The 27,766-nt window shown below is 60.3% G+C and overlaps 1 protein-coding gene across 1 annotated transcript; it reads right to left on the reverse strand.

Annotated features, from left to right (window-relative positions):
• On the reverse strand, window positions 1-26,754 carry ESPNL (espin like). Its single transcript, XM_025886562.2, has 9 exons — window positions 26,409-26,754; window positions 25,056-25,246; window positions 23,174-23,360; window positions 20,647-20,829; window positions 11,937-12,068; window positions 5,574-5,685; window positions 4,435-4,538; window positions 3,531-3,722; window positions 1-1,732 (listed from the first exon to the last, which is right to left on the reverse strand). Exons 1-9 carry the CDS (start codon window positions 26,700-26,702, stop codon window positions 125-127), a joined length of 3,003 nt encoding a protein of 1,000 aa, XP_025742347.1. The 5' UTR covers window positions 26,703-26,754; the 3' UTR covers window positions 1-124.
• Between the last annotated feature and the right edge of the window lie 1,012 nt (window positions 26,755-27,766).

A 27,766-nucleotide genomic window follows, 5' to 3' on the forward strand; every position in this document is an offset into this window, starting at 1 on the left:
TAGCGTCTGCCAGCCTGGGCTTGCCGCTCACCTGGCCGCCAGGTGAGTGACAAAGGGGAAAAGAGCGGAGGAAACCGAAACCACCCCGGACACCACATTCCCAAAGGCAGGCCGCCCGCCTGTCTCACTCTCCAAAGCTGAACATCTCAGCTTCTTTTTCCTTCCAGAAGGCGAAGCTCCGGTCAATGTAGCCGCAGATGTCCTCACTGTTGAAGCTGCCGCGCTGGTGGCCGGACCCCAGCCTCTGTGCTGCAGGCTCGGGGCTGCCGCTGGGGGCGGCGGCATGAGGCAGGGGCCCGAGGGGCGTCAGGCCTGACTTGCGGCCGGGCTCCGGGTCCCAGGCAGGACTTCGGCTGGAGCCGAAGAAGCGGGCTTTGATGTCCTCGAAGCCGTCGGTCCAGGCCCGGCGGCCGGCGGCCACTTCGTCGGTCACAGCTTTGTGGAAGGCCCGCGCAGTCTCCCAGCCGTGGGCGCCCAGGTGCTCGAAGACCTCGAAGCAGAGCAGGTGGCGCATCTTGCGTTCCTCGGCCGGCAGGTCACACTCCAGGAGCTGGAAGTAGCCCAGCATGAAGAGGTCCAGCGTCAGGCTGCCGTAGGGCACGGGCGCCCCGTCCACGTGGGGCAGGAACTGCTCGGGCGACAGGGGCCCGCGGGGCCGCCGGCTCAGCCGCCGCAGTTGCCGTGCCGGCACGTGCGCCAGGATGGCCTTCCAGGTGCCCAGCAGGTGGGCGATGGCGCTCCGCTGCTGCCACAGCTGGCCCAGCCGGGGGCCCCCGCTGGGCGGCGGGGAGAGCAGCCGAGAGCCCCCGGCTGCCTCCTGTGCCTGTGGCCCGGCCCGGCGGGCCTCCAGGGTCCTGCAGGCCGCCGTCTTGAGGGCTGGCGTGTAGGCCGACTTCTTCCAGTGGCTGAGGAAAAGCATGATGATGCGCTCCTTGCGCAGGTTGGCCAGGTCGGCGCTGGGCACGGCTCCCGCCTCCGAGGGGCCCTCCTCGCAGCTGATGCCCGAGTCGCTGGCCTCCTCTGTGTCGCCCGCCCCGGGTGCCCCTCCCACTGGGCCGCCACGGGGCTGCGGGGCTGAGGGCCAGCCGCCTCTCCGGTACTGCCCAGGCCGGGCCCCTGGCTCACAGGGGCCTGGGCTTGGGGCGCAGGGCGGGCCAGGGGCTAACTCGAAGTTGCCGCGCAGCGTCCGCACGGACACCCCGCACTCCTGGATCTCGCGCTGTGCTGCGCTCCTGGGGGGGCTGGCAGGGGCCTCTCTGCGGGCCTCCTGTGGGGGCCGGCCCGCGGGCTTCTCTTCGCCCTGCACCAGCCCGTTCATGCCCTTCAGCAGCAGGGACATGCTGCGCACCAGCCGGGCGATGTGGCTGCACCAGAAGGGCAGGGGCTGCTCACCTGGAGCGGCCTCCGAGGCCCCCGCGGGGCCCCTGGGCTCGGCCACTGGGGCGGGGGTCTCCTCACCCTCTGGTGCGGGTCCCCGGGGCAGGAGGTGGCTGTTGACCGTGATGCTGACCAGGGGGGTGGGCAGCAGGGCCTGCAGCTCGGCCGCCAACCGGCCCAGCTCACTCTCATACTCCTGGCAGCGGCGCCTCAGCTGCAGGTCAGCGATCTGCTTCTCCAGGTACAGCAGGTCGTCCTCCGTCAGCAGCTCCCCGAAGGGGCCCAGGATGGCCTGGTGGGCCTGTGAGTACCGCCAGGCTGCCTGCTCCGCGGGGCCCACGCTCCCGCTCTCACCCTGGGCACAGGGAGGCCAGGTCAGCAGGGGCTGAGGCCCCCATTGCCTCGCAGTGGGGACAGGGCATGTTCTTGCTGGACACAAGCCCCCTGAGGGTGGCCTGGCCCTAGGTGCCCCTGGGGCCCCTAGCCCAGCCCCTACACACCAGCTGGCCCTTGCCCAGATTTAGAGCAGAAACAAGGAGGCTGGCCAGCCCCGGTCCCAAGTCTGAGGCTCAGGGCTGCCACTCTGCCCTGTGGGGGCCCAGTCTTTGCCCTCAGAAGACGGTACCTCTGCTCTGCCACCCCCACATCCTCCCAGTCTCATCTCCTCACTATCTAATCCAAAGGGTCTCTCTGCTCAGAGCCCTCCAGGCCCTCCCCCCACGCTCCAGAGCCTTCTGTGGTTGGGTAGCAGCCTCCAAAGAGGGCGGCTTCTCCCACTCTGCTCTGGGTTCTCCTGGTGGCTGCCCTGGCACCAGGGTCCAGCCCCGCCCTCCAGTGCCCACGGCCTCTGGGACAGACACAGAGGGACCCTGCACTGGGCTCCCTCTGGGCTCAGGCTCTGTACCAGCCTGATTACAGCCCAGAGCCCCCTGAGGGAGGGGCCGCAGGTCACAGGGGAGGGGCCTGAGCCACCACCTGGTGGCTCAGAGGCCCAAGACTGCCTGGTACCAGGCAGGGCTCTGCTCTGATAAGTCCTGATTCCTTGGCCCAGCAGACCCAAGGGCACGGAGCGGAGCCACCCAGGGACGAAGCCTTTGGCCAAGCTGAGACACCACTTCCCTCAACATGCCAGGTGAGGATGACACGTAGCCATCAGCCACCCGTGGCTACAGAAACGGAATGTGGCTCGTGCAACTGAGAAGCGGGAGTTTGACTTTTGTTTCATTTTAATTAATTTAAATGGCCACATGTGGCTAGCGTGGCTGCGTGGGACGGGGTAGCTGTGACCAAGGGCTGTATAACCCTCATCATTCAGACAAAATCCCATTCCTCTAGCTAGACGAAGCCTGCTACCACCCAAGTCAAATCACAGCTTCTCTGCTCGGATTCCCAAAGGCTCCCCTGGGGCCTGATGGTGAGCCGCCCTGTAATACCCGCCTGTTCCCTCTCTGACCTCACCTCTGCCCATGATACCTCATCCACTCTGCTCCGAGGTACCAGCCTATTCATGCCTCAGGACCTCTGCATTTGTTCTCTCTGATTAGAGTCACTTGTCCCAAAGTCCCACAGGCTTCCTCTCTTATTTCTTCCTGGCTCCTGCTCAAGATCCCCTCCTCAGAGAGGCTGCCCCTGAGCACCCAGACGGAATCCCCACCCCCCCTTTGCGCGGCTCTGCTTCTCTCCGTGACACCTGGAATCACCCGCCCTGCCCAATCACCCTGCCTTCCCCGCTGAAACATAAGGGCTGGGAGGGCAGGGCCGGTCCCCTTCACTGCCTGGCACAGGGCCTGGCACAAGGTAGAGGTGGGGTGAAGATCGTTAGACAAAAGGACATGTGGCTGTAGCACCTCTGACACAGGGGAGGAGGCCCCAGCTCCCTGACCTGCTTCCACGTCATCGTCTGTCGAAGCTGGGGCCACAGAGGGGCACGCAGGGGGGTGCCTGGGTTTCCAGACTCGAGGTGTGGGCTCAGACCCCCCACCTTCCACGTCTACCTGCCAGGACAAAGCCTCCCGCCCCGCCTCCACTCTACCCAGTGGCCCCACTCCGCCCCTCACCCGCCGAGCCCCGCCCCCTCTCAGCCAGGCCCCGCCCCCCACTCAGCCAGGTCCCGCCCCCCCCCTCACGCCCCGCCCTGACCCACCGGGCCCCACCTGGGCCTGGGGCGCGGGCTCTGAGCCCAGGCGCGCCTGCAGCTTCCGCACCATCACCTGCCGCTTCCACTCGGGGATGGGCCGGCCGCGCTCGTCCCGCGTGGGCACCAGCCCGTCGAGGTCTCCCGAGGGCAGCCTGTTCAGCTGCAGCACCGCCAGGCAGTTCGGGGCGTCTCCCGCCACCATTTCTCCCTGTGCGGACTCAGGCTGGTCATTCGGGGCTCGGAGGGGACCCTGCCCGAGGCCGGTGGGGAGGGCCACACGGGGTGAGCAAGGCCCAGGGAGGAGGGGGTAGGCCAGGGAGACCCAGCGTTGGCCTCTGAAGGCAGGGATCCCCAGGGTCCGCTGTGGGATCCAGGTATGTGCGTGGGGGGCCCGCTGGCTGGGAGGCAACCAGAGATTCCTCCCCTCTTCTGTACATGGCAGAGAGGAGGTTGCCATGTGGATGAGCAACCGCGCTTAGGGTACAGTTACATAGAGAAATTCTGGTGGCCAATTCTGAACTGCAGGACTTGTCAGAGCCTTTAAGTGTGCCCTGTAACTCTCCAAGAGGGACAGCACCAAGCAGCATTTCCCAAACTTGCACAGAACATCTCAGGGGCTGAGAGTTTCCAGGACCCATTCAAGGAGAGGGTGAGCTGGATTTATAAAGTCCTCATGGCCAGAAAGAAAAGGAAAAAGGGGAGCCAGCCTCCTCCAGTGGGTCCTGGGCTGGGTGGGAGCCCCTGAGGAGGAGGGCAGTAGACCCCAGGCCCACCCACCCATGGACAACTGCATCTCTGCCCCAGAAGTGACCTGGCCTGGGTGCACATAGGACTCTGTGACAGGAGGCCAGCCGGGCTTTGAGGGTTGGCTGGGGAGATGGGGGCGGAGGAGGGTAAGGGTGTGGAGTTGGGAGGCATACCGTGGGCACGGCCATGGTGCTGGTGGTGACCCGTGGAGGTGCTGCACAGATCGTCTGCTCCCTCAGAAGAGGCTGGTCAGGCCAGGCTGGGCTGGGAGTCACCACTGCTGGAGGGGGGAAGCAGAGTCAGGGGGCTTCCCTGAGAAGGCAGGGGATCGGGGTAGAAACCCCTGGACCTGGGGCAGAACTGGCCTTCCGACCACTAGCCTTGGAGCCAAAGACCCAGCCAGTCCCCCAACAAATGCCCCAGGGCCCGGCAGACTGATTCATTGCTAGGGCGTCCATGGGCCCCGGCGGAGCTCCCCAAGCCTGGCCAGTTGGAGAGCTTGCGTTTTACTCCCCTCACCCCTCGAGCTGGGAAGGGCAGAGGGTTGGGTTGGGTGGTCTGGGGACCTAATGCAGCCCCATCAGACTGCAAAAGATCAGAACTCTGCTCTTACTGCCCCTCCCCAGGGCCACACCCCAACTGAGAAACACATCCTGCATCACACACACACACACACACACACACGCACGCACAAACACATTGCATGTGATTATATAACCACAACCCATGCATGAAGCGGTGCTTACCCTCATGAGTATGGGGCCTGCTGATATTGTTCATGCTGTCCATTTCATTTTGCTAAAATGGTCCCAGTTCCCTAAGAATCAGCGACCTGCCTCTGCTAGCCCACGGATGCTCCACCTGCTGGGGTCTCTGACCAGCAGCCTCAGATCCAGAAGGGCCCCGGGCCCTAGTGACCTGACCTTCGAGATTTACCTCTGGACAAGCCGAAGCCCAGAGAGGGAACGAGGCTGCTGAGGATCGCACAGGGAGGACAGCCAGGCCCTGGGGGCTCCGAGCTCACAGAGGGACCCTGGAGGGTGGAGCAGGGGGCCATTTAATTGCAATTACAAGTGTCCATCAAGGAAAATGTTGATCCTCACTTTAAGGAAGCAACCAATGCAGTGAAGGAAATCTGGGAGCAGCTGGGGCTGGGTGACAGGAGCACTGGCTCCAGCTCTGGCCTCACTGTTTGGCATTGCCCAGCTCCTGGAGTCCACTGCTCCCCCAGCCCACCCCCTCGAGGGACCTTGGAGGTGAGGCCAGCAGCACCCACGGTCCAGGCCAGTCTTCCCTGGAGATGTGTACTCACGGGTGGGACTCCCGAGCCCCGAGCCCCTTGTCCCATCCTCCTGGGAGTGCCTGGCGGCTGACAGCGGAGGGGGCGGAAACGGAGGGGGCGGTGGCGTCATCAGGAGCCGCACCTGGGGGCGGACAGACCCGGTCAGCAGGAGGCCCAGCTGGGCCTGACATGGGTTGCCAGCAATCCTGCCGAGGCGGTGGGGAGCATGGAGCAGGCTAATCCTGACCCAGTCTCCCTGGGCGGGGAGGCTGCCATCACCAGCACCACCAGGTGAACTCCCCCTTCATCTAAGGGCCTGGCTCACAGCCTTTCTCTGGAGGCAGCTCAACCCGGCAGCTCCGGGTGCTGGGTCGGAGCCGGGTGTCCGGCTTACGCTTACCTCTCTTTGGCCTTATGAGACATGCGTGCACACACACACACCTCTATACACTCGCGCACGTGCACACCCCTCCCTCACTGTCCCCGACTTCTGTGCTGAGACAAACGGCTTAGAACGGCTCCCCTCTCTGATAGGAGAGCAGAGGGAGCACTATGAGGCTCTTGGAACACTTCTCAGACCCACAAGCGGGGGCTGTGTGGCTGTGGCCATATACCCCAGAGCTGGGGCGCTGTGCCCAGGACCCATCATGCAATGTCCAGGCTGCCCCCTCCCCAAGGCCACAGGGAAACAGAGATCACCAAGGTCAGGCCCCTGGCACTGCAGGGGCCCCCAAAACTCACCCCTATGCCCTGCCCCATGTCCGGGGCAAGGCACAGACCTGACTGTGGCCACCTCTCTTGCCAGCGGGAAACTGACTGGTCACAGCCAGGAGGAGCCCTTGACCTGACGCGTCTCCCCAGCTCAGCCCTGAGCAGCTTCAGCTCTGGGGACTGACCACCGGAAGCCGAGACTTCTGGCCCAGCTGACCTAGCGAGCAGGCTGCTGACACCCGGGGGTTGTGAGCAGCGGGACTGCGCTTGCCTCCTTGTGTCCCTCCTTACGTAGCAGAGAAATTCTCCAGGAGGACACCCGAGCCAAGCTTGTCACTTTTTGGTTTAAAGCTGAGAAGCTGAAGTCCAGCCAAGCCCATCTCTCGGGGCGGGGGGGGGGGGGGGGGGCCCCCGGGCGCCCCCCCGGGGGGGGGGGGGGGGGGGGGGGGACTTCCTGGGCTCGCAGCTGCACCAGCATCACCGTGAGGCCCTCCTGCCACAAGGCTGCCCCCACTTGCCTCTCCAGCAGGCAGGACCACACCTGCGGGCCCTCTGAGCACCCCAGTCCGGCTGTCAGACTGCAGCTCCTCACCCCTCCTTGCTGTGGGCAGTGGAGGTGGGACATGCCTCCAGGTCGGTGCTGGAGAGAGACAGCCCTGGGCAGGACATGGATGTGTGGCCTGGGGCTGGGACCCCAAGAGGGTGTGGCCCATGCTGCCGCTCGGTTTAACGATCTGCTGCCTCTGTCTTAAAATTCTTCATCGTTTTTGAATAAGAAGCCCGAGTTTTCGTTTTGCACTGGCCCAGCGCGCGATGTAGCCGGTCCTGCTGGGGCAAACCCCTTGGCCACTCTGAGGGTCCCCTAGCTCAGTCCCATCTCCCGATCCCACCTCCTGGCAAGGAGGCACAGACCTTAGGGGCCACCCCAGCTTGGGGGCACCCTCAGGAGAACCCCTGACCTGCACCCACTGCCTCCAGCCCCTCAACTGCTCTCCCATCCAGGACCCTCCGCCCCCTGTGGCCGCTGAGAAGGAACACAGCCTGAAACCCCACCTGCCTGGCCACCACGCACCTCACTCCTCAGTCCCTCCAGGAATCCATGTGGAGAGCCCAGGAGCCCCAGGGCTCCGTTGTGGGGGGGGTCCGCCGGCCCCCGGCCCGGGGGCACCCACAGAGGCAGGGGCTGGGCTGAGCACAGGGAGCTGCAGCTGTCCGGGGCTGTCAGGGCTTGTCCCAGCTGCCGCCCCCGGGAGCGGGAGGTGTCGCATTAATATTTGAAGGCTGAGGTATCAGGTGGCCAGGCGGGCTTGGGGCTAGGTGCGGGATCCCTTACTATGGCACTTTCACCCTCCATAGGGCAGGGGCCGGGGAAGCAGACCCTCTGGGGATGTGGGTGAGACCTGAGATCCCTGGGTCACAGGAGAGGGAGAGGCTAGCCAGAGGAAAGCCCCAGCACAATGCCTCCACCCCCAGTGTAGCCCCCAGAGCACAGACGGGGAAACCAAGGCTCACAGAGGGCAGGGGGCTTCCTCAAGGCCCCAAGGTTGGGATGTGGTAGAGCCGGGATCAGAATCTTATTTGAGACCCCAGTCCTTGCTCCGGGAGCCTCTTGAATCCTTAGGTCCGGGGGCATCAGCATTAAAGGAGGAGGCAGATGGGTGGGCCTCTGGGGGCAGGGGAGCCCCTGACCCTGGTTGGGTTTCTCGCACTCCTACCGAGGACGCAAAGCCCTGACGACTCTTTACATGGCCATTTCTCAGGGCTGCATTTGGAGGGAGGGACCCAGAAGGATCTTATTGCTCGCTATAAAATGGGGGTTCTCCAGGCTCAGCGGTGACACAAACCTCCCGTGTGCACGGTAGCCATCTGGACCCATATCGCATCACGCAGGGACCTGGCAGGGGCGGGGGGGAGAGGACCCAATAAAACATGATGCTTGCTCTCTACAGTGTGTCTTGGACCCAGAACTCTAATGTCTTCTTCCAGCGTCCATGACGCAGATATCGGCCGGCTTGCGAGCTTTAAGCAGGGCTGAGTCAGACCCCAGAGCCTGGGGCACAGCTAGAGAAGCTGGCTGTCAGTCTGACAGAGGATGGCTGAGCTCGGGGGGCCTCCCTTCTTGCCTCTGGCCCCTCTCCCTAAAGGAATCTGCTCTCAGAGGTCAGGGGCAAGAAGCTCCCCTCCCCCCGCAGAGCGCGGGGGAAGACCAAAGAGGCAGGAAGTTGGTTTGGGGTGCAGGGGAATGGACTTTGGCCCCAGTGCAGCACCCGGAGCCTGGGGGACCGCGTGTCACTCTCCTGGCCCCGGGCCACAGCCTGCTCCCCACTCTCCGAGGAGAAGTGTGAGGGAGTCCCTCCCCGGGCCTCGGTTTCCCCACCTGTAAGTCAGGAAGGTGAGAACTGCAGGGCTCAGACCTCACTGGCATGGCGTTCACCTGGGAGTCCCACCCAGGCCCCATCTGCTGTGCTGTTTCCCAGGCAGTGGGAGAACCCACATCCTGACACTAACAAGTCCGCAAGGAGCTAAAGGAGCTCAGATGTGGGGCTCCGACCCCCGGGTCCTGACGGCTGGGCACGCACGGCCCCCAAATCGGGCAATTGCCCCGAGGTCGGCGGTCGGCTGGGCCTGGGCTGGGGCCTTCCCGTGGCCTGCCGCCTCCTTTCCTGTGTTTTTGGTGAGATTTGAGCAATGCTGGGCCTGCCATGCATTATACATCAAGGACAGCTGCGGTGAGCCGGGTTACAGGCCTGTAATGCCACCCGGGCTGAGAAAATCATGACCCACAGATGGGCGCCGGACTCCGGTCACCATGGCTGAGATTCGGTTACTGGCTGCACAGCCGGGCCCCACCCCTCCCTGGAGAGGAGGCTGCCCAGGGGAGTCCCTTGCCCCCTGTGGGCCTCAGTTCCCCAGCGAAGATGAAAGGGTCCTGGAGCCCTTCTGACCTAGGGGAGGGAAATCGCACCCGCTGGGTGTCTGAGGAGCACCTCCTGCCACGAGGCTCTTCTATCCTATTGAACAGATGAGAAACTGAGGCTCGGACGGAGATGCTGCAAACTGGCCAGTGCCCCCAGCCAGGAAGAGCCTCTCCCACCCTGGTGGGCGTGAGTACAGGGCCAGGGGAAAGCAGGACAGGCGGGTGCTGGGGGCTGGGCTCCCCCACTCTGGAGGGTCGTGCTCCTCATCCAGGACTGCTGTTCCCAACTGCCACCACCTGGCCGCGACCTCACTCAAACCCGGCCCTGCAGCCAGGAGCGCCCCCTGTCAGAGAGGCCCAACCCTTCATTGTGCAGAGGGGTGCCCAAGGGCCAGGGAGCAGGAAGACGTGGCCCAGGCTGAGGTGGGGCCATCGAGGCAGGGCTAGCGCTGGGCAGCGGGTGGACCCAGGTCCTGCAGCCACGCCAGTGGAGGGGGCACCTCCCACAGGGCAGATCTCACCACTACCGATCCGGCCTGGCTCCCCGGGCTACCTCCCCTGAGACCCACGGCTCCCCAGGGGCAGGTACAGGCCGCCCTGTGTGGCTTTCACCACCTCCCCCGAGCCCAGCTTGGGAAGAGGCCAGCATGGCGACCTCTGGATATTGCGTTTCCATCAATATTGCATGAGGCGCCCGGCACCCCCTCCCCAGCACAGGGGACCCACAGCTGACACCCTGCCCTCCCGCAGAGCCAAGTCTGCGCATGTGAAGCAGGTGGCCTGGGGCGGGGGGCGGCATGCCAGCCGGTGGTGAGGGACCCGCACCCCTGCTGCCCTGGGCGCTCACTGAGGGTGGAAGGGAGGCTCCAGGCCTAACCCCGAGTCCCACACAGGCTCCTGAAGCTCCCTGCAGATACAGCAACAAGCCTCAAAAGCCAAGGATATGTGGACAGGCTGGGCACTGCTGGTCACAGGCTGGGGTGCGGAGGCCGCACAGTCAGCCCCAGCTGGTTGGGGAGTCCTGCGAGAACAGAGTTCTGTCCCAGATCCTATGGTGATTCCGGGGAGACAGCAGGACAGCCCGAGATGGGCCGGTTCTCCACGGCCCCGGGGCCGTCGGGAGAGCACCCAGAACCGCACCCCCCAGCTCCCCAAGCTGGGCCAAGTGGCCAGGAGGGTCTGGCAGAGGTGCCGGGGCCTGGGGATGGAGGGCTAAGGTCAGAGACGCTGCTGGGACGGGAGGCCCAAGGTGGCTGGGCTGGGGACCTGCCCCCTGGCAGCAGAGCCCCGCCCCGCCTCCTGCTCTCAGCTTCCAGCTCGGCCCCAGGGACCACACGGGGGCCGGGAGGGACCCAGGTGGCCGGGACTTTCCCAGCCTGTGGACTGTGGAGCTCTGCCCGCTACACCAGGAACCCGCCCAGTCCCACAAACTCCTCAAACCCGAGCCGAAAAGACAACCTTTTACCAAACAGTAACCAATGGAACGTTTTGTACATAAATTGTGTCGTAAATAAATGACTTGAAGCAGTTAGGGCCGTCCTCGGTGCCCAAACCACAGCCGGCTGGGAGGTGGGTTTCGGGTGGCAGGGAAAGGACCGTCCCACAGGCCCAGGACCAGCGAGGACTGCAGCCCTGCCTCAGTTGGTCCTGGATGCCCCTGAGGGAAAACGAGGTGCAGGAACCCCCCGGTGAGACCCGGCATGGGGACATCACCTCTGTGGACCTCGGGGCTCTCACCTGGAAATGGGGCCACGTGATCCCAGGGACACTTCCCAAAAGGGTGGCCACTAAAGAAAACTGGCAAAAGCTGTGGCAGGTTGGGACTAATTTGTTCCAGCAGCTGCCTTGGGCCTGGCATGGGGACGGGGATGAGCAGGAGGGCGCTGGGGGGTCTGGCTCCACGTGAACCACACTGCTGACCTCACCCACGACAACGCCCGTCCGCCCACCCACTTGTCTGTGTTCATCCATCTGCTCACACGCCCATCTGATCCTCTTCATCCGATACGTGCTTGTGGTGGCCTGTCATGCGCCGGGGGCTGGGGCCGGCTGGATGGTTGAGATCCTTGACCTTACGGATGGGGAAATGGCTCAGCGAGGGGTGGAGCCGTGAGGGTCATACCCAGATGTGAGCACAGGACTGGAACCTGCTGCTTTCTGGACTGCCACGGGGCTCAGCGCTCTGCTCCCACCCTGGGGTACCCTCAGTCTGACAATGCCACCCCACAGGTGCCCCAGCCAAGGTCCAGCCACAAGCCCAGCCCTGGTGCCTGCTGTAGCCTGGCCCAGTAATGGCCCTGCCCCCTGTCCTGACCCCTGCCACCGCCCCTGTGGGAGCCCCAGTCATAGCCCCTGTCCCAGCCTCTGTCACAGCCCCAGTCATGGCCCCTGTCCCAGCCCCAGTCACAGCCCCTGTCAGTCAAGGCCCCTGTCACAGCCCCAGTCACAGCCCCTGTCAGTCATGGTCCCTGTCACAGCCCCTGTCATGGCCTCTGCCATGGCCCCTGCCATGGTCCCTGCCATGGCCCATCACAGCTCCAGCCACAGCCCCAACACGGCTCTGTCATGACCCTTGTCACAGCCCCTGCCATGGCTCGGTCCCAGCACTGGGCCAGCTTATGGCGCCGGCTCTGTCCTGGCCCAAGACCTTTCTCCTGGGAACAGCATGGGGTACACAGTAAGCTTTCTCCATAATTTGGCTGTCAGGGCAGCTGGGGGCCCTGTCACCCCAGCCTCCGGGGCTGGGTGGGCACTGTGAAGCTTACCGGCCGGGCGCTCTCCCGCAGGAACTGGGCACAGTCCTGGTGTCCATGGTATTCTGCCAGGTCTGCCGCCGTATAACCATCTTCATCTCGTAGGGAGGGGTCCACGTGGTGGGCGACCAGCGTCTGGCAGCACTGCAGGGAGGGGACACACATGTGACCACTGCACCATCTGCCTGTGCCCACCAGGTGTGGTGGCATCCACCAGGTGTGATGGAGGGCAGGCACCGTGCTGCCCCATCTCACAGGTGGGAAACTGAGGCCACCGACAACGAAGGACCTTGCCCAAGATCCTGCCGCTGTTCACTGCAGGGACAGGGCTCGAATCTCCAAGCCCCACCCACGGTGGCCCCGTCCAGGCAGCGGCAGCACCGAGCTCTGCAAGCACCAGCACACCCTGGTCCCAGACAGGAACCGGGGTGCCCGCAGTCAGCAACTCGCCAAGGCCTCGGCTGGTAAGTAGATGGTACAGCCAGCATCCTGGCTAGGCTGCCCGATCCCGACCCTGCCCTTGTAGTCCATGCCCTGGGCTCTAAATGCAGAACCAGTGTCTGTTTGTACAGCAACGCTCAGAGCTGTGTGTCATTTTCACAGGAAGAAATGGGAAGATGGAACGATGGCCTGCTCACTGTGAGATTTGTGAGCAGGGGGTGGGTGATTACAGATGACCAAGATCTGTGAGGTGGCTGTCCCAGCAGCAAAACACGTGGGTGGATGGATCCCATCAGGGAGTAGAGAAACAGGTCCCCAAGGACAACAGAAAATATGGACTAAATGTAAAAGTCACCTTCCTAAGCATCAAAGAGGAATTACCAGGCCAAGCTCTGGAGACAGGGAAAATCCGGAGGGATAAACCCTACCACTCAGAAGTGTTTTTGCCCTAACAACACACTGATGCAGGAAAAATAATGGTTCTTCCGACAGCCTCACAGGACTAGGGAGACCAGCAAAAGCTCATGGTCCTCCAGAGGTGAGGGCTCTGATTTATGACTTAGTACTGTAGGCTGAGGGCTCTACCCTCAGAGTAAAGGTAAACTGGAAGCCAGCCAGCCCTCTGCTTCCCTTCATTCAGCGGGCCAGGGAACCTCGAGCCTGGAATGTGGACTGAGACGGTCCTGGGCTCATGATTCCTACGTACGCCTGACAACCAGAGGCAAGTAAGGTATCATCCAAAGCCTCAACTGACTCCTACAAATCGTTTTTCAAATATAAGTTATAGTATACAGTCAGACAAAGTCAGGAGCCCAAAGAAATAAGATACCACAACAAGAACCAGAAGACCCAATCCACAAGGAAACAGACCCAACAAAGACCCAAGAACTAACAGAGAGAACACAGCTGTGCTTACTACTTTCAAGGGAATGAAAATCAAGCTTGAAAATTTAGGCATGGAATTATAAACTACGAAAAGTGACATGGTAGATTTGAAAAATGACTATTAGTAGGTCAGGAACACAGAAATAATAACCAAGTTAAAAACTGAAGCTGTAGGATGAGTAAACAGAAAGTCAGAAGCAGCAATCCAGATGCAGCACAGAGACAACAAGATGAAAGCGGAAACGGCCTGCAATACCGTCTGTAATAGTAATCCCAGAAAGACGGGAAACAGGATGGGTGCAGAAGTCTCATCTGAAGGGATAATGGCTGGGCGTTTTACAGGACTTAGGGAAGCACCAAAGCACAAATTCAAGATGCTCAAGCAATCCCCAGTGGGAGAAATGAAAAGCAATCCACCTCAGGTCATCCCCATAGTGAAATTGCAGGAAACCAAGACGAAATGAAAACCCTTAGAAGTGACAAGAGAAAGAAGGATTATCTTCAAAACAGTGGCTCCTCTCAGCTGACTTCTTTGTAGAAACCACAAGGCAATGAACGCATGTCATTTTCCCAGCAGCAAAGGAAAATCCGTGGAAATTCCCAAGCAACAATTCTATACCCAGCAAAAATCTCCTTCAATACTGATAGTGAGATAAAGGTGCTTCCAGGCAAACAAAACAAAATGAAACAAAGAATTGGCCAGCAACACACCCACACTAAGGGAACATCTGAGGCATCGGCTTCAGACTGAACGGAATCAGACTGAGTGGAAGGGATTCCATATGGAAGGCCAGAGATGCCAGGGGGAATGAAGACGACCAAGTGGTAAATTTGTGGATAAGTTTCAGTAAGCCTTTATTTCTTGACTGAATGGAAAACAATGTCAGATGGGGTTTTTTTTAACTGCAGAAATAAAACACATTAAAAATGGTGTGACCCCATCCCATTCCAGCCTCATCCCCACGCTGCAAGCGTTCCTGCTCCCTTCTTTCTTACCACTAGCCTCTAGGCTGTGCCTTGAAAAGCTCAAGCCCATCACAGGAAGCTGGGGGCTGCTGGGGACCATCGTGCTCACACCCTGGAGGCTTGTCTAAGAGATGGGGAAGCGAGTCCTTCCCATGCACCTCACTGCACCAGGCATCATTCTGGAGCGACACATAGACCACTCATTCAGTTCCAATGTCACCCTGTGAGGTTTATTCCCATGCCTGTGTTACACAAGAGGACACGAGGCACAGGGAAGGACAAGAAGCCTCCCCAGGGTCATACTGCTAGGAAGTGGGGGCAGCCTGGATTCACAGCAGTGGCTCTAAGAGCCTATGAGCTTCGTCAGCACCCTAGACAGAGGAACATCACAGGATGAAGCAGGGCTGGAAGACACCTCGAGGGTACCTTAGTCCAGGCTCCGCCCTGCCATCAGTCCCAATGCCCTCTTTTTACTGCAAATGTTTTCTGACACTCCATTCGCTATTCTTTTTTTTTTTTTTAAGATTTTATTTATTTATTTGACAGAGAGAGAGAGACACTGCAAGAGAGGGAACACAAGCAGGGGGAGTGGGAGAGGGAGAAGCAGGCTTCCCGCTGAGCAGGGATCCCGATGCGGGGCTCGATCCCAGGACCCCGGGACCATGACCTGAGCTGAAGGCAGACGCCTAACGACTGAGCCACCCAGGCGCCCTCCCATTCGCTATTCTAACATTAACTCCGCTGAGAATCAAATTTGCTTGCACACATAATTTTAAAATAATATTATACTCTAATATGAATGAGAAAAGAAAAATAATTTATAATTTGAGAAACCTGCATTTTACTTTGTGAGTATTTGGGCATGGCTGCACCAAAGGCAAAGTCTGATGCCCGTATCATGAAAAATTAAGAAAGGCACTAAAATGGACAAAACAGATTACTGAGTGTCCTGCTTAGACTTCTGGTTATTTCCCCTCTCATTCACTGCCCTTAGAGCCAACTACTCTGCAAATTGTATAAAAATGTTCATGTTATAAGGGCACCTGGGCGGCTCAGTTGGTTAAGCGTCTGCCTTAGGCTCAGGTCTTGATCTCAGGGTCCTGGGATCAAGCCCCACAGTGGGGTCCTGCTCAGTGGGGAGCCTGCTTCTCCTTCTGCCCCTCCCCCATGCTTGTGCTCTCATGTGCGTGTGCTCGCTCTCTCTCAAATAAATAAAATCTAAAAATGAATAAAAATTTAAATAAATAAATATGTTCATATTAGAAATGACTCTTGTCCAGAGAAAGGCTAAACGCAAAATGTGTGCACTGGGGTGCAGTCAAGGATTTCCCTGTCAATACTGACTGGTTTTGCATCTGTCTATTTGTGAATTCACTTCATTATTCCTTACCTGTGACGTATTTGTTTGTTTACTCCTGGTTACATGAATTACTTGCTTTCTCCTTACTTAGTGAGTTAAATAAAAATCTTTGACACAGGCTCATTTTATAGTTGAATGAACATCATGATTACAAGCACTTTCAAAAATTATCCTCGAACGTAACCTATCTGTAGAATTCACTGACGGGTGCTGCATGAGTGATGCCATTTTCCCAGACAGCGAGTGGTTCGTGGTAAAGTGCTAAATAAAACAAGATACTATTTCCCTCAACGTGGACAGTAGGAGCATTCTTGGAAAAGCCTTGTATATACTGACACTATGAAAAATATTGGGGTGTGTGTATACATATAATTGAATTTAAGTTCTAAGCTTAGATAATCATATACACTTGAGTTGGGTTCAAAGCTCAGATCATTATAAACAGGTTTTCCACCTACATGCGTGTCTGATCCACTGGGAAGTTGGGTGGGGCACGGGACCTTCTGTCATTGTGCAGGACTGCCTGGGGAATAGCAGGTCCCCTGGTGTCCCCTCCACCACGAGTGCACCTCAATCACTGTAAAACCAAAAACAGCCCTGAAATTTCTGACCCCCACCGCAGGGGGTACTGCCCTGTTGAGAACCAAATACTCTTGTGGTTCTTGAATCCTTGGTCATGTCCTAAGCAAGTGCTCAATAACTATGTGTTGGATGAGTGAGTATCTGAATGGAGGAGAGTGAACGAATGGACATCAGAGGCTCTGAAGAATTAACCGGCACTGACCCGCACCTTTCACCCACCCAAGGTTGACTGAGGCAGTCGTGCTCCGGATGCCTCTAGGAACTCCTACCATACTCAGGAGTGAGTTCCCTTCTTGAACAGTAAGTTAGGCAGAGAACCACCAATGAGGTAAAACCACTCATCTGAACCCCGAGAGAGGCTTATTTACACCTGCCTCCTGTCGTTTCCTTTTCAACCTCATCAGCAAAGCCCCAGACCACATCCCATCCTAGGGCAACTTCCTCCGCCAAACAACCGTGGCGTCGCATACCCTCCTCTCGAGATTCATGGTGGCCTCTGGACTCAGCATTATAACCTAGTTCCATGCTGTCACCAGTGACCCCTCACTGCCAGCCCCGGCTCCTGCTCTCTGCTCTGTTCTAGCAGTTGACCACGTCTAGCCATCTCTCCCTTGCCAGAAATCCCGCTCCTTCCGATGTTCACACACCGCTGTAAGATCCATCATCTCTATGAATTCTTTCCCGATTAGCTGAGCTAATGCTATTCACACAGATAGTTCTTGAAATTGTATGTCATAATCCCCTGGGGAGTTTTAAAAAGTCCTGACACCTGGGGGCTCCACTCAGAGCCAATCAAACCAGGATCTCGGGGCAGGTGGAGCCCAGGTGTTAGGACTTTAAACGTGTCCTGGAGATTCTCAGGGTACAGACAACTCTAAGAACCACCGCACCGGCACTATACACCGCATCTAAAATCCCAAACAAAATGTTAGCAAATTAAATTCAGGTATATATAAGAGGTAACATATCATGATCAGGTTGTATTTACTCCAGGAATGCAATGTTGGTTTAACATTTTAAAAAGTAATCAGAGTAGAGAGGAAGGTCTTGGGATATTTGCACACGTACATTCACTATAGCATTGTTCACAATAGCCAAGAGGTGAAAGCAATCCAAGTGTCCCCTATGGATGAATGAATAGAGGCAATGTGGTCCATCCACACAAGGGAATATGATTCCATCTTCAGAAGGAAGGATATTCTGACACCTGCTTCAACATGGATGGGCCTTGAGGACATGATACTGAGTGAAATAAGCCAGTCAAGGGCGCCTGGGTGGCTCAGTTGGTTAAGCGACTGCCTTCGGCTCAGGTCATGATCCCAGAGTCCCGGGATCGAGTCCCGCATCGGGCTCCCTGCTCGGCGGGGAGTCTGCTTCTCCCTCTGACCCTCCCCCCTCTCATGTGCTCTCTCTCTCTCTCATTCTCTCTCTCTCAAATAAATAAATAAAATCTTAAAAAAAAAAAAAGAAAGAAGCCAGTCACAAAAGGATAAGTACTACATGATTCCACTAGAGTGGTCAAACTCATAGGGACAGAAAGTAGAAAGGGGGGTGCCAGGGGCTGTTGGAGGGGGAGCAGGTAGATGTTTAATAGGGACAGAGTTCCCGTTTTGAGAGGTGAGAACTAGGAGAGCTGCTGTATTAACAATGTGCATATAGTTAGCACCACCGCACCATACACTTAGAAAAACAATGTGCATATAGTTAGCACCACCGCACCATACACTTAGAAAAAGGAGGATAAGCTTTTTTTTTTTTGAAGATTTATTTATTTGAGAGAGAGTGTGTGAGAGAGAGAGACAGCACAAGGGGGGAGGGTCAGAGGGAGATGCAGACTCCCCGCTGAGCAGGGAGCCCGATGTGGGGCTCGATCCCGGGACCCCAGGATCATGACCTGAGCCGAAGGCAGACACTTAACTGACTGAGCCACCCAGGTGTCCCACGAGTGTAAGTTTTATGTTATGTATCCTCTACTTCAATTTAAAAAGCAAAAGCAAGTAATCGGTATAATTCACACCATTCAAAGAATAAAGACTGATATAGTAAAACAAAAATATGCTAAACAATCATGGCTCCCTTTGGAGGCTGCTAGGACACCAGCTCTTTATTCTGAAGTTTTATTCTTAAAAATGAGGGGAATCTGACCCAGCTAAGGAGCCTAAGGAGACCCGAAGACTAAACGTAGTGTGGTATCCTGGAGGGAATTCTGGAGCAGGAAAAAGACATTAGATACAAACTAAGGAAGTCTGGGGGCGCCTGGGTGGCTTAGTCAGTTAAGTGTCCAACTCAATTTTGGTTCAGGTCATGGTCTTGGGGTCATGAAACTGAGCCCCAAGTTGGGCTATACGCTCAGCATGGAGTCTGCTTGTCCCCCCCCTTCTTCTTAGCCCCTCCCCTGCTCATGCTCGCTCTTGAGCACATGCTCTCTCTCTCTCTCAAATAAATAAATCTTCAAAAAACTAAGGAAATCAGAATAAAGTATGGGCTTTGGTTAGTAATACTGTATCAGTTTTGGTTCATTAATTGTGACCGTGCTGATTAAGCTGATAATGATAGGGGGAAACGGATGTGGGTCTATAGGGATTCTCTGTCTGTTCTAGCGTCTCGATTGTTCTCTACAAATCTAAAATCATTCTGAACTATTCTAAAATAAGAACTTATTTTGAAGTTGTGGGGGGAGATGAAGCATTAACCTAGGCTGCCCAGACAAAGTATACTTCTGGGACTGCTAATGGATCAACAGACTCACCAGACAAATCAGTAGTGTGTGGCTCCTGTTTAGCCTCCAATTACATACAGTGCAACCAGGGAAGTGGATGCTGGAGGCTATCAGCAGGCTGCAGCGGAGATGATAGTAGGACCTTACTGTGAATTATTTTTAGGTGTGATAATGGTTTGAAACTGTGATAAAAAACAAAGGGAGTCCTTATCTCTTGGAGATGTCTGCTAAAGTATTTCTGGCTAAAACAGTGTGACATGTCTAGTTTGCCGAGGGAGTGGTGGAGGGCAGTGCGCCAGCCAGTCATTGCTGATCTCACACTCTCCTGTGCGTTTAGGATTTCCATAATAAAAAGATTGAAAGGAAGTCTGTTCTTGGCTCGGCTTGGCAGCCTGAGTTCTTTTGTTTTCGTATGCAGAGAGGGTGAGGAGCCACCGACCCTTGGCTCCTCTGTTCTTGGCTCCTACTGGGTATTTCATTTGAAGAAAGCCACTGCTCCTTCCTGAGCAGCACCGCACTGGCTGGGCTGGGGCTTCTCCTGTCCCTCTGGACTTGGGGTCCCCTCACCACCTCCGATTCCTCTATCGTCATGTAGCGGGACAAAAACAAAAGATTGCAGGGCTATGTGCAGACTCACCCTCTTCTCCCAGGCCTGCTGAGGACCGTTCTGCCCCCTTCCCCACCCCACCCCACCCCCGCCCCCGCAAGGCTTACCCTGCCTTCCCACCTGCTGCCCCCTCCCTGTCTAGGAAGGGGTGGAAACCGGGGAGACAGAGCTGGGGGAGTGAGCCTGCAGGGCTGAGTGGTGTCTGAAGGAAGAGAGGGGAAGGGTAGCTGGGGTGGAGCGTGGGGAGGAGTGGAGAGTCCGAGAAAGACAATTTTCGCAGGGCTGCTGTAAGCTGGGACCGAGGCTCCTTTGCTTTCCTCAAAAGGAATGGGTGCCTTCCCGTGATGCTTGGTTGCTGCAGTTTATTTTACTTGACACGAATGACACTGGGCCACCTGGGCCCCAGGCACACTTTGGGTTCCAGCTGGGAACAGCTGTCCAGAAGCAGAGACCCCAACTGCATCTCAATAAGACCCTCCCTCTGGACTAGCCCTGCCTGGCACGCTGCTCCTTGGCTGCGGCAGGCTGAGCCCCTTTGGAGACAGTGCTACGTGGGGCTGGGTGGGGCAGGCGGAGGAGGAAACCTGTGTTTTGCTCTCAGACTGGCCTTGCCTTTCCGTGAGGTCAGTCTGCAGGTGGTGCCCGGGGCAGGCGGCCGGTGCCGATGGCTGGGTCTATTCTCAGTGTTGGACCTTAAATATTTAAATGTCACCCTTGCTGACTCCGGGTTCCTCGGTGTTGTTTCCGAGGGACTGGGCCATGCGAGTCCCCAAGATTTATTGGATGATAGCAAAATGGCTAACCTCATGCCCCCGGCCCAGCCCGGCTCCCTGTGCTCACAGCAGAGTGTCGCAGCCAAGGGTTCTCCTGGGACGGGCTACACACCCTGGGAGTCTCTGTGCAGAGGAAGGGGTACGCACGGAGGGGAGAGCATGGATTTTGCTCCCAGGTAGATCAGAGTCTGGATCCTGGGCAGTGACTGCCCATCTCAGCCTCACTTTACCCACCTGTAAAAGGGGGACCGTGACCCCTCTCATATGGGGCTGCTGAGCGAGTTGACTTATTTTTGTAGGAAGTGCCTGGGAATGGAGAGCTCTCAGGCGTGCCAGCTTCTTGGGGCCCCTGGGCTCTACTGCGCCGCCTCCCACCTCGCCAGCCTTACCTCCATTTGCCCGTTCTCTGCTGCATCATGGAGGGGGGTCCCACCCCAGGAGTCTGTCATGATGGGGGCACCCATCAGCAGGAGCCGGTCTAGAATGGGTGTGTGGCCGCCTCGAGCTGCAAAGTGGAGGGCTGTGGCCCCCTCGTTATCCTGTGCCGTCAGCCCAATGTCGGTGAAGGTGACCTGGGAAAGGTGGGGGAGGAGGGCCAGCTGAGGAGGTGATCCCTCCTAGGGAGGAGGCATGGGGGAGGGAGCTCGGCACAGAAGTGGGAGGCGACCCTCCCCAGAAGCCCTGGAGACAGCCGGGGACCAGGAAGTCAATGAAACTCCAGGGGCCACTTCTAGAAAAATTCTGCCTTCCTGATGGAAGGGGCTGGTGGCTGTGGTGTCACCCCTGTTTCTCCCTCCTCCTGCCTTGAATGTGGCCAACTTTCACCATAAAGGAAAGGCTGGGAGAGCAGCAAAGATTCAGCTGCATGGGGCTGGGTGTCTGATCCAAAGTCAGCAGGTTCCTGCTGCTTCTATGTGCCTGGGACACTGAGAAGGAGGTTCAGTCCAGTTGTCACCTGCAGCCCAAAGCGTGCTGACTGATCCCACAGTCACATGTGTCTGCTGGGAAAGGAACAGGGAGCCGGGAACAGAGGCCCTCCCGTCAGCCAGCTCCCCAGAGGGAGAGGGCGCCCAGCCCCGGAGGGGGGGCCAGGTTGGAGGCTGCGGGGAGGCGGCAGGGGGAGTCACGCTAGAAAGGCCTTTCTGGGCCTGAGAGCCCATGGCCCTGGCTGCTCCCTGGGATGAGCCCCCGTGGTGCTCCCTGGGACTCGGTGGACATTCCTCCCTCCTGCCACTCTCCCTGCCTCCTTGAGAGTACCCCTCCCCAGTGCTTTGTGCTGTTGCTTCTCCCCCAGCCCACCCCCAGGGCCACGTGCTGAGCCCCTGCTTGCTCACAGTCCTACGCCCCCCGGGGCCTCGGGCTCACCCCAGGGGCCAGGAATCCAGGTGCAGAGACAGGCACATTTCTGGGGGGGGGCCACGGTCTGAACTGGACGGGATTTGAATGACAGGAGAGGGAACGTGAGGATGACTCCGCAGGAAGGGCAGGGTGGGCTGCAGAGCTTCCTCCCCGGAGTGGAGCCGCCTTGGGTTGGGGGCGGGCGAGGCAGCCAGTGGGAAGGTGCCACCTCCCTGTGGACCCAGCCCGCACAAAGTGTGTGAGCCGCCGCTGGTGCCTCAGGGGCGAAGGGCCAGCCTGGGAGGGAGAGCGGCTAAGGGAGGCTGGAGGCGAAGGCCCATGGCTCAAAGACCAAGCGGGTGGCTGGGTTTCATCATTTGTTCCTTCGCTCATTCACTCGCTGGATCAACATCTCCAGAGCCCGGGCTCGGTGCCAGGCTCAGGGATGCGGGCCTTGCCTCCCAGAGGCAAGTGTATAGTTTATCAGGGCGTTGGTGCCGTGGAGGAAAAACGGCAGGACAGCAGGACCGAGGGCCGGGTGGGAAGGCGCCACGCACAGTGGGGACCCTGCCAGGGAGAAGGCCTCTCAGGGAGGGAGGCCAGCTGCTGGAGGAAGAGCCGGGGCGGAGGCCCTGCAGGAAGTGTGGGAGGTTTGGAGCAAGGAAGGGTTGTCTCATCTCCACCAGTGGCCAGTGTGGCCTTCAGAGATGCCCGCCAGACCCTGCCGCTCCTGGCTCAGAGTCCCTCAGGGGCTCCCAGCCCTCAGGAAAGAGCCCTGGTCCCCTCAGGGCCTCTGCCGATCCTGGCTCACTCTGCCCCAACAAGCCAGGCTCTCTCCAACTCGGATTAAAAGCTGGGCCCTCCTCCTTGTTCTGGGCATGACCTTTTACCCAACTACCCCCTGACCCTCCTCAGGCAGACCCCCTACTCTGAGACACACCACCCCCCCGCCCACCCCGGGCCTCTGTAATGAACCCTCAAGGGTCCCAGAGACCTTGCCTGGCCTGGTTTTCTGTGGTCAAAGCAGGAAGTCCCCAGCCCATCCTGCGAAAATGCATCCCCCCCCCCCCGCCGCAACCCGGGCCACAGTGTGTTCTGGGGTCTCAGGGCTTCCTTCCAGAAAGAGGCCCAAATACCCCTTCCCTGGGTCCAGAACGGAAGAGACTGGGGGCTCTGAGACAGCAGAGCAGGAACAAGTGGCCGAATGCAGGGCCAGGAACAGCCAGTGCCCGCTGGGGGCCACCTGCCCCGAGGGTGCCAGGAAAACCCCCAGGACTCCTGGGGGAGGGGTCACAAGCGTCCCCACTGCCCTTCAGGGGCCACTGCCCATCAAGGCTGCACTCCCGGGCCCAGTCTGGGCCTGCACACACCGGTGTTCAAAGTGATGGCCGGGCACATCTGATCCCCTACAACTCTGTGGGGTCCCCGGTTTTCCTGTGGGCAGACTGAGACCCGGAGAAGCAGAGCGGCCACCCCAGCCAGGCCCTGCTTGCTTGGAGGGGGCTCTGGGGCCGAGGAAGGAGCAGGTGCCGGCCTTTCTGCATCTCCCATGCCCCAACACCCCCGGCGCCCACTTACCAGCCAGATGGCCAGTGAGTAGTGGCCGTGGGCAGCAGCCGCGTGCAACACACTCATGCCATCAAGGGCGCGCAGGTGCACGTCGGCACTGCAGTCCTTCACCAGAAACTGGGCCAGGTGCAGGTGGCCCTCCTGGCAGGCCAGGTAGAGCGGGGAGGCCCCACTGCGCGTCCGCCGGTTCACGCCGCTGTGGGGGAAGGTGAGGTTCAGAGGGTGTTTGGTGGGGGTTGCAGGAGGCAGGGGCTGCCCCAACCACAGGCCCAGATCAAGGGGACGGGAGGCCCAGCCCTTGGCCAGTCTGTTTGTGCCCAGCCCCCCTTACTGGCTGAGGGCCCCCCTACAGCTGGTCACCTGTAGGACTGTACAGGTTGTGCACTGCTCAAGGGCACCAGCAGCGCCCCCCACACCCCATAACCCCCTTGCCCCCGACCACTGGGATCCTGGAATCCAGCTCTGCACACTCCCCATCAAGCTGTTCAGCTGTTCACGGTGCTGGGGCTTGCTGGTGGGTGAACGGCCTAGGGGAGCCGGCAGCGGGCAGGTCATTGAGCCTCCAGAGCCCAGGGCCTGCTCTGCAAGAAAGGGCATTGTGAGCAGTGCCCAGGCCTGGCATCCGAATTCCAGGCTCCAGCATGGACGGACTGGAGGAGGGTCATGGGAGTCCCCCGATCCCGCTCTGCCTGAGCCGCCGTGGGGCCAGGTGAGTTCTTGGTCCCCAGTGGAATGCTGCAGGGAGGGACAGTCCCCTACCCAAGGCCGACCCCAGCCCCCGGTGGCGCAGGCTTCACCCCGTGGTCAGTGCCAGGTGGGGTGGGGGCGCTAGGGCCTGAGACACCGCAGGCACACTTGCGTGTTTTAATGCGAAGTCTCCAGGTTTTACATGGTAAAAACTACTTTAAAAAAACGGAGTCTAACGGACCCTCTGTGGCTGGCCAGGCCCAGGGCGCCCACAGGGTCCGTAGAAGCGAGTCCTAGGACCTTCGCCAAGGGGGTGGGATGAGAAGACCAAGGAATAGCTGAGCTCTCGGGCCTTGAGGAGAAGCCGGTGTGGGGCAGCCGGAAGAGCCCGCCCTGCAGCCAAACCCCCAGAGGGAGAAGAGGCACGGCTGGAGGCAGGTGGGTTGCGGGGGGAGGCTAGGTCAGGTGTGGGCTGGACACTGAGTCCCACACCCAGCTGGGCCCGCAGCCCTGGGAACGGGGGCGGGGAGGCCATGTGCATGACACCCCCGGACGGCCCTGCACGGTGCCCACGGCATCCTCTGTGTGGGCCAAGGACTGGACAGGCTCTCAGGAGGAGGAAGGGGAGACCGGCTGGCCCCCACCTCGGCTGGGCCCCTCCCATCCCTGCCACTCCCAGTTTGCCCAGCACCAACTCTGGGCAGCGGGCACAGGGCCACCAGCATGAGACTGGCCGCCCTGGAGGGGTGTCCAGTGCAGCGGAGGGGACAGTGTGGCAGGGCAACCCGGGGTGTGCCCGTACCCCCCCCCCCCCCGAGCGCACTGTAGGCCTCCGCTCTTCGCAGGAGACTGGAGGGGGCCCACCTTCCCCGCTGCGGGAGCGTGCGTCCTGACACGCCCCCGGACTGACCGAAAGCAGTCGCAGAGGTTCCTGGCCCCGCCCCCCGCGCCGCCAGGACGAGCCTGGGTCCGGCCCGGCACGGCCCTCGGCCGGCAGGGTCAAGGTCCTTGCCCCGCTCCGAGTCTCGTCGGCCCTCTGCCGCCGCCCTGGCCCCACACTGGACCCTCCCTGTTCCCCCCCGGGGCCTGCCCTGCAGGGCCCGCGTCCCCAGCCACCAGCCCTGTCCCCCTCTCTACCCTCGGCGCCGCCTGCCCGGCGGCCGGCTCTCGCGGAAGGCCGACAGGGGGCGCTCTGGCTCCTCACCTGCCGTGGGCCGCCGCCAGGAGCTTCAGGCAGGTCAGGTCGCCGCTGACGGCGGCGTGGTGCAGGGGCAGGGCCCCCTCCAGGGTCTCCAGGGCGGCCGCGTGGCCCTCCCGAAGCAGCCACTGCACCAGCAGAGGGTGCCCGAAGCGGGCGGCCAGGTGCAGCGGGGAGACGCCCGAGTCATCTTGGTCCTACGGGGCACAGAAGGGCAGGGAGCCTGTGACAGGCCCGACCCGGCCCCGGCTGGGCAGTCCCAGGGCCCAGGAGCCTGCCGCCCAGCCCGCCCTGCCGGCCTGCCCGGAGGGGGTCTGCTCTTCCCACTCTGCCGCCTGAGCCTGGTGGCCTGCTCGGGGGAGGAGGCAGGGCGGGAACACAAACGCAGGTCTTCCGGGTCCAAACCCGTGATCCCGCTGCGCCCGGGCCCCTCTGTCCACGGCAGTCATGGCCCTTTCCTGCACTCGGCTCACAGCAGGAAGGGCTTCCACGGGCACAACCTTGCCCGTGTCAGGCTCTGTGGCCTGTTGCCGGTCCCGGGGCCCTGCCTCTGGGCCTCTGGCCCCTACCTACCCCAGCTGAGCACCCACCCGCCAGCCACGATCCTCACAGCCGGAAGCACTCCCACGGCAAGCAGCTGGCAGGCCCGGGCATGCTCCCAGGCACGGCAATGGGCACCGCTCCCCCTCCCCTGCTGCCGCTCGGGTTGCGGGAAGAGCTGAAGGGGCCGGGGTCTTCCCTGTCCGGGACCCGGTGCCACTTCTTGGAGGGTGCCCTTCTATGCCCTGTCGGAGCTTGCCCACTGTCCCAGGTCCTCCACCTGGACAAAGGGACACCAGGCAGGCAGGAAAAGGGGGAGGGGGGGTCCTGCTGGAAAGGCCACTGAGCCCTGGAGACCCTCCTTCTTCCCAACGCTCCCCCTACAGCAGGGGTGCTGTCACCTGCCGAGGCCTCCAGTCGTTCAAGCAGGGCCCACAGCTCCTGAGCCCGCGTGCCCACCGTGCTCCTCTACAGACCCGTCTGGACCCTTTGGGAAGCAGGCCCCCTGGATCCAGCCTGATGGGAACACGGCGGCCCCCCCACCGTGGCGAGGCCAGGCGCTCCGATGCGGAGAGGGCACAGGGAGAGCACCTGGTTGCTCTGTGCCTGCCCCGGGGAACACGCGGTGGGAGGCGGCCCAGGCTTAACGAGGGCCCAGTGCTGGTTTGGGGTGAGGCGGACCTGCCTGTGCTGTGCGGCTTGTACGGCGAGTCCGGGACAGAAGCCAGAGCTGTGGTGCCCAGGACGTCCTGGCTCACAGCTCCTGCTCCCCCAGTCTGCAGGGACGCGGGCCGCACCTCAACGGCTCTCCCCACTCACCTGCAGCCCACAGCCCCCGTCACGCACCAGCCAGCACAGCTCGGCCAGGCTGCCCGTGGCAGCGGCGTCGTGCACCGGGGTGGCCCCGTTGTGGGCCCGCTGGTTGCCGGGCAGCTCGGCCTGCTGCACCAGGAACTTGACACAGGCCAGGTGGCCGGCCCGGGTGGCGTGGTGCACCAGGCCAGCCCCCAGGGCGTCGACGATGCCCGGGCCCAGGGCCCCGGCCTCCAGCAGCTGCTTCAGGGTGGCCAGGTCCCCATCCTTGGCGGCCGTGAGCGCCCGCTGCTCCTCCATCCTCCAGCCCAGCCACTCGGGGGCTCTCAGCGGCTCACGCACAGGCCCGGGCTTCCTGTTTCAGGCGTGGACGAAGCTCCCAGCTCTGGTTACCCGATAAGCGGTGCACGGGGCAGATGGGAGGCGGCGGGCGGGGGGCGGGGGGATGGGGCGGGCGGGCCTCGGGAGACTGGGCCTCGCAGCCCTACCCCAGCAGGCCCGCCCGCGGTGGCCAGAGCTGCGGCTGGCGCTGGGGGAAGGGTCTGCACTGGGGTCAGGTCAGGGGTGGGTGCTAGCTGGCAGATGCTGTCCTGTGACTGGCCCGGGCTCTTCCTCTTTCGGAGCAGGCACTGAGGAGATGCGCCGTGTCTCTCATCCTGAGAAGGACTTCCCGCAGCTAGTGGGTGTTTACGTTTCCCAGGGTCCTTCCAGGAAGGCAGTAGGCTCCCCAGCATCTGCTTCCTCTCGTCTGGGCTGTAGCCCGGAGGCTGTGCTGGCCCGGAGGCAGGCCACCTGAGAGACTCCTCTTACGGGAGGGCAGACCCGTCCACAGGAGGGCCCTCTCTGGGGAACTTAGGGCCACGCGTGCTGGAGTTCGGCTAGGTCTTCACCCACGGAGCCAAGGGCCCACCTGCCCCCTGGGGGATCTATGCGAGATCCTGGCCCTGCACTGGCCTTGGAGGCTCCATAAACCTCTGGGGAGCAGCAGCTCGTCAGAGCCAGCCATGGGCCCAGGGCCCTAACCCCGGACAGGAAGGCCTCCGAGGCGAGTGAGGGTCTCTGGGGCTGTGGCTGAAGGTCAAGGGGGTTTCTTGAGGGCTGCCGCACTTCTTGCCCAGACTCTTCTCTTCAGTGGAGCTGACACCCATGGGGCTTTTTCCTGGGCCAACTGGGATCAGTGTGGCCTCTGCCTGGAGGCAGCGGGACGCTACTTTAGTGACCCACTTTCTAGGGACTCGCAGAGACAGTCTCAAGCTGAATTTCCTAAGCTGAAGCCTAATCGTACAGCGATAAATTGGGGTCACCACACACCCCTCCAACACCAGCTCTGCAGCCGGCTCCGACACATCGGTGACCCCCGGAGA

Source organism: Callorhinus ursinus, unplaced genomic scaffold, assembly GCF_003265705.2.
Source record: "Callorhinus ursinus isolate GAN/ISIS: 27379988/994484 unplaced genomic scaffold, GSC_fseal_2.0 scaffold2, whole genome shotgun sequence".
In the NCBI taxonomy this organism is placed as follows: Eukaryota; Metazoa; Chordata; class Mammalia; order Carnivora; family Otariidae; genus Callorhinus; species Callorhinus ursinus.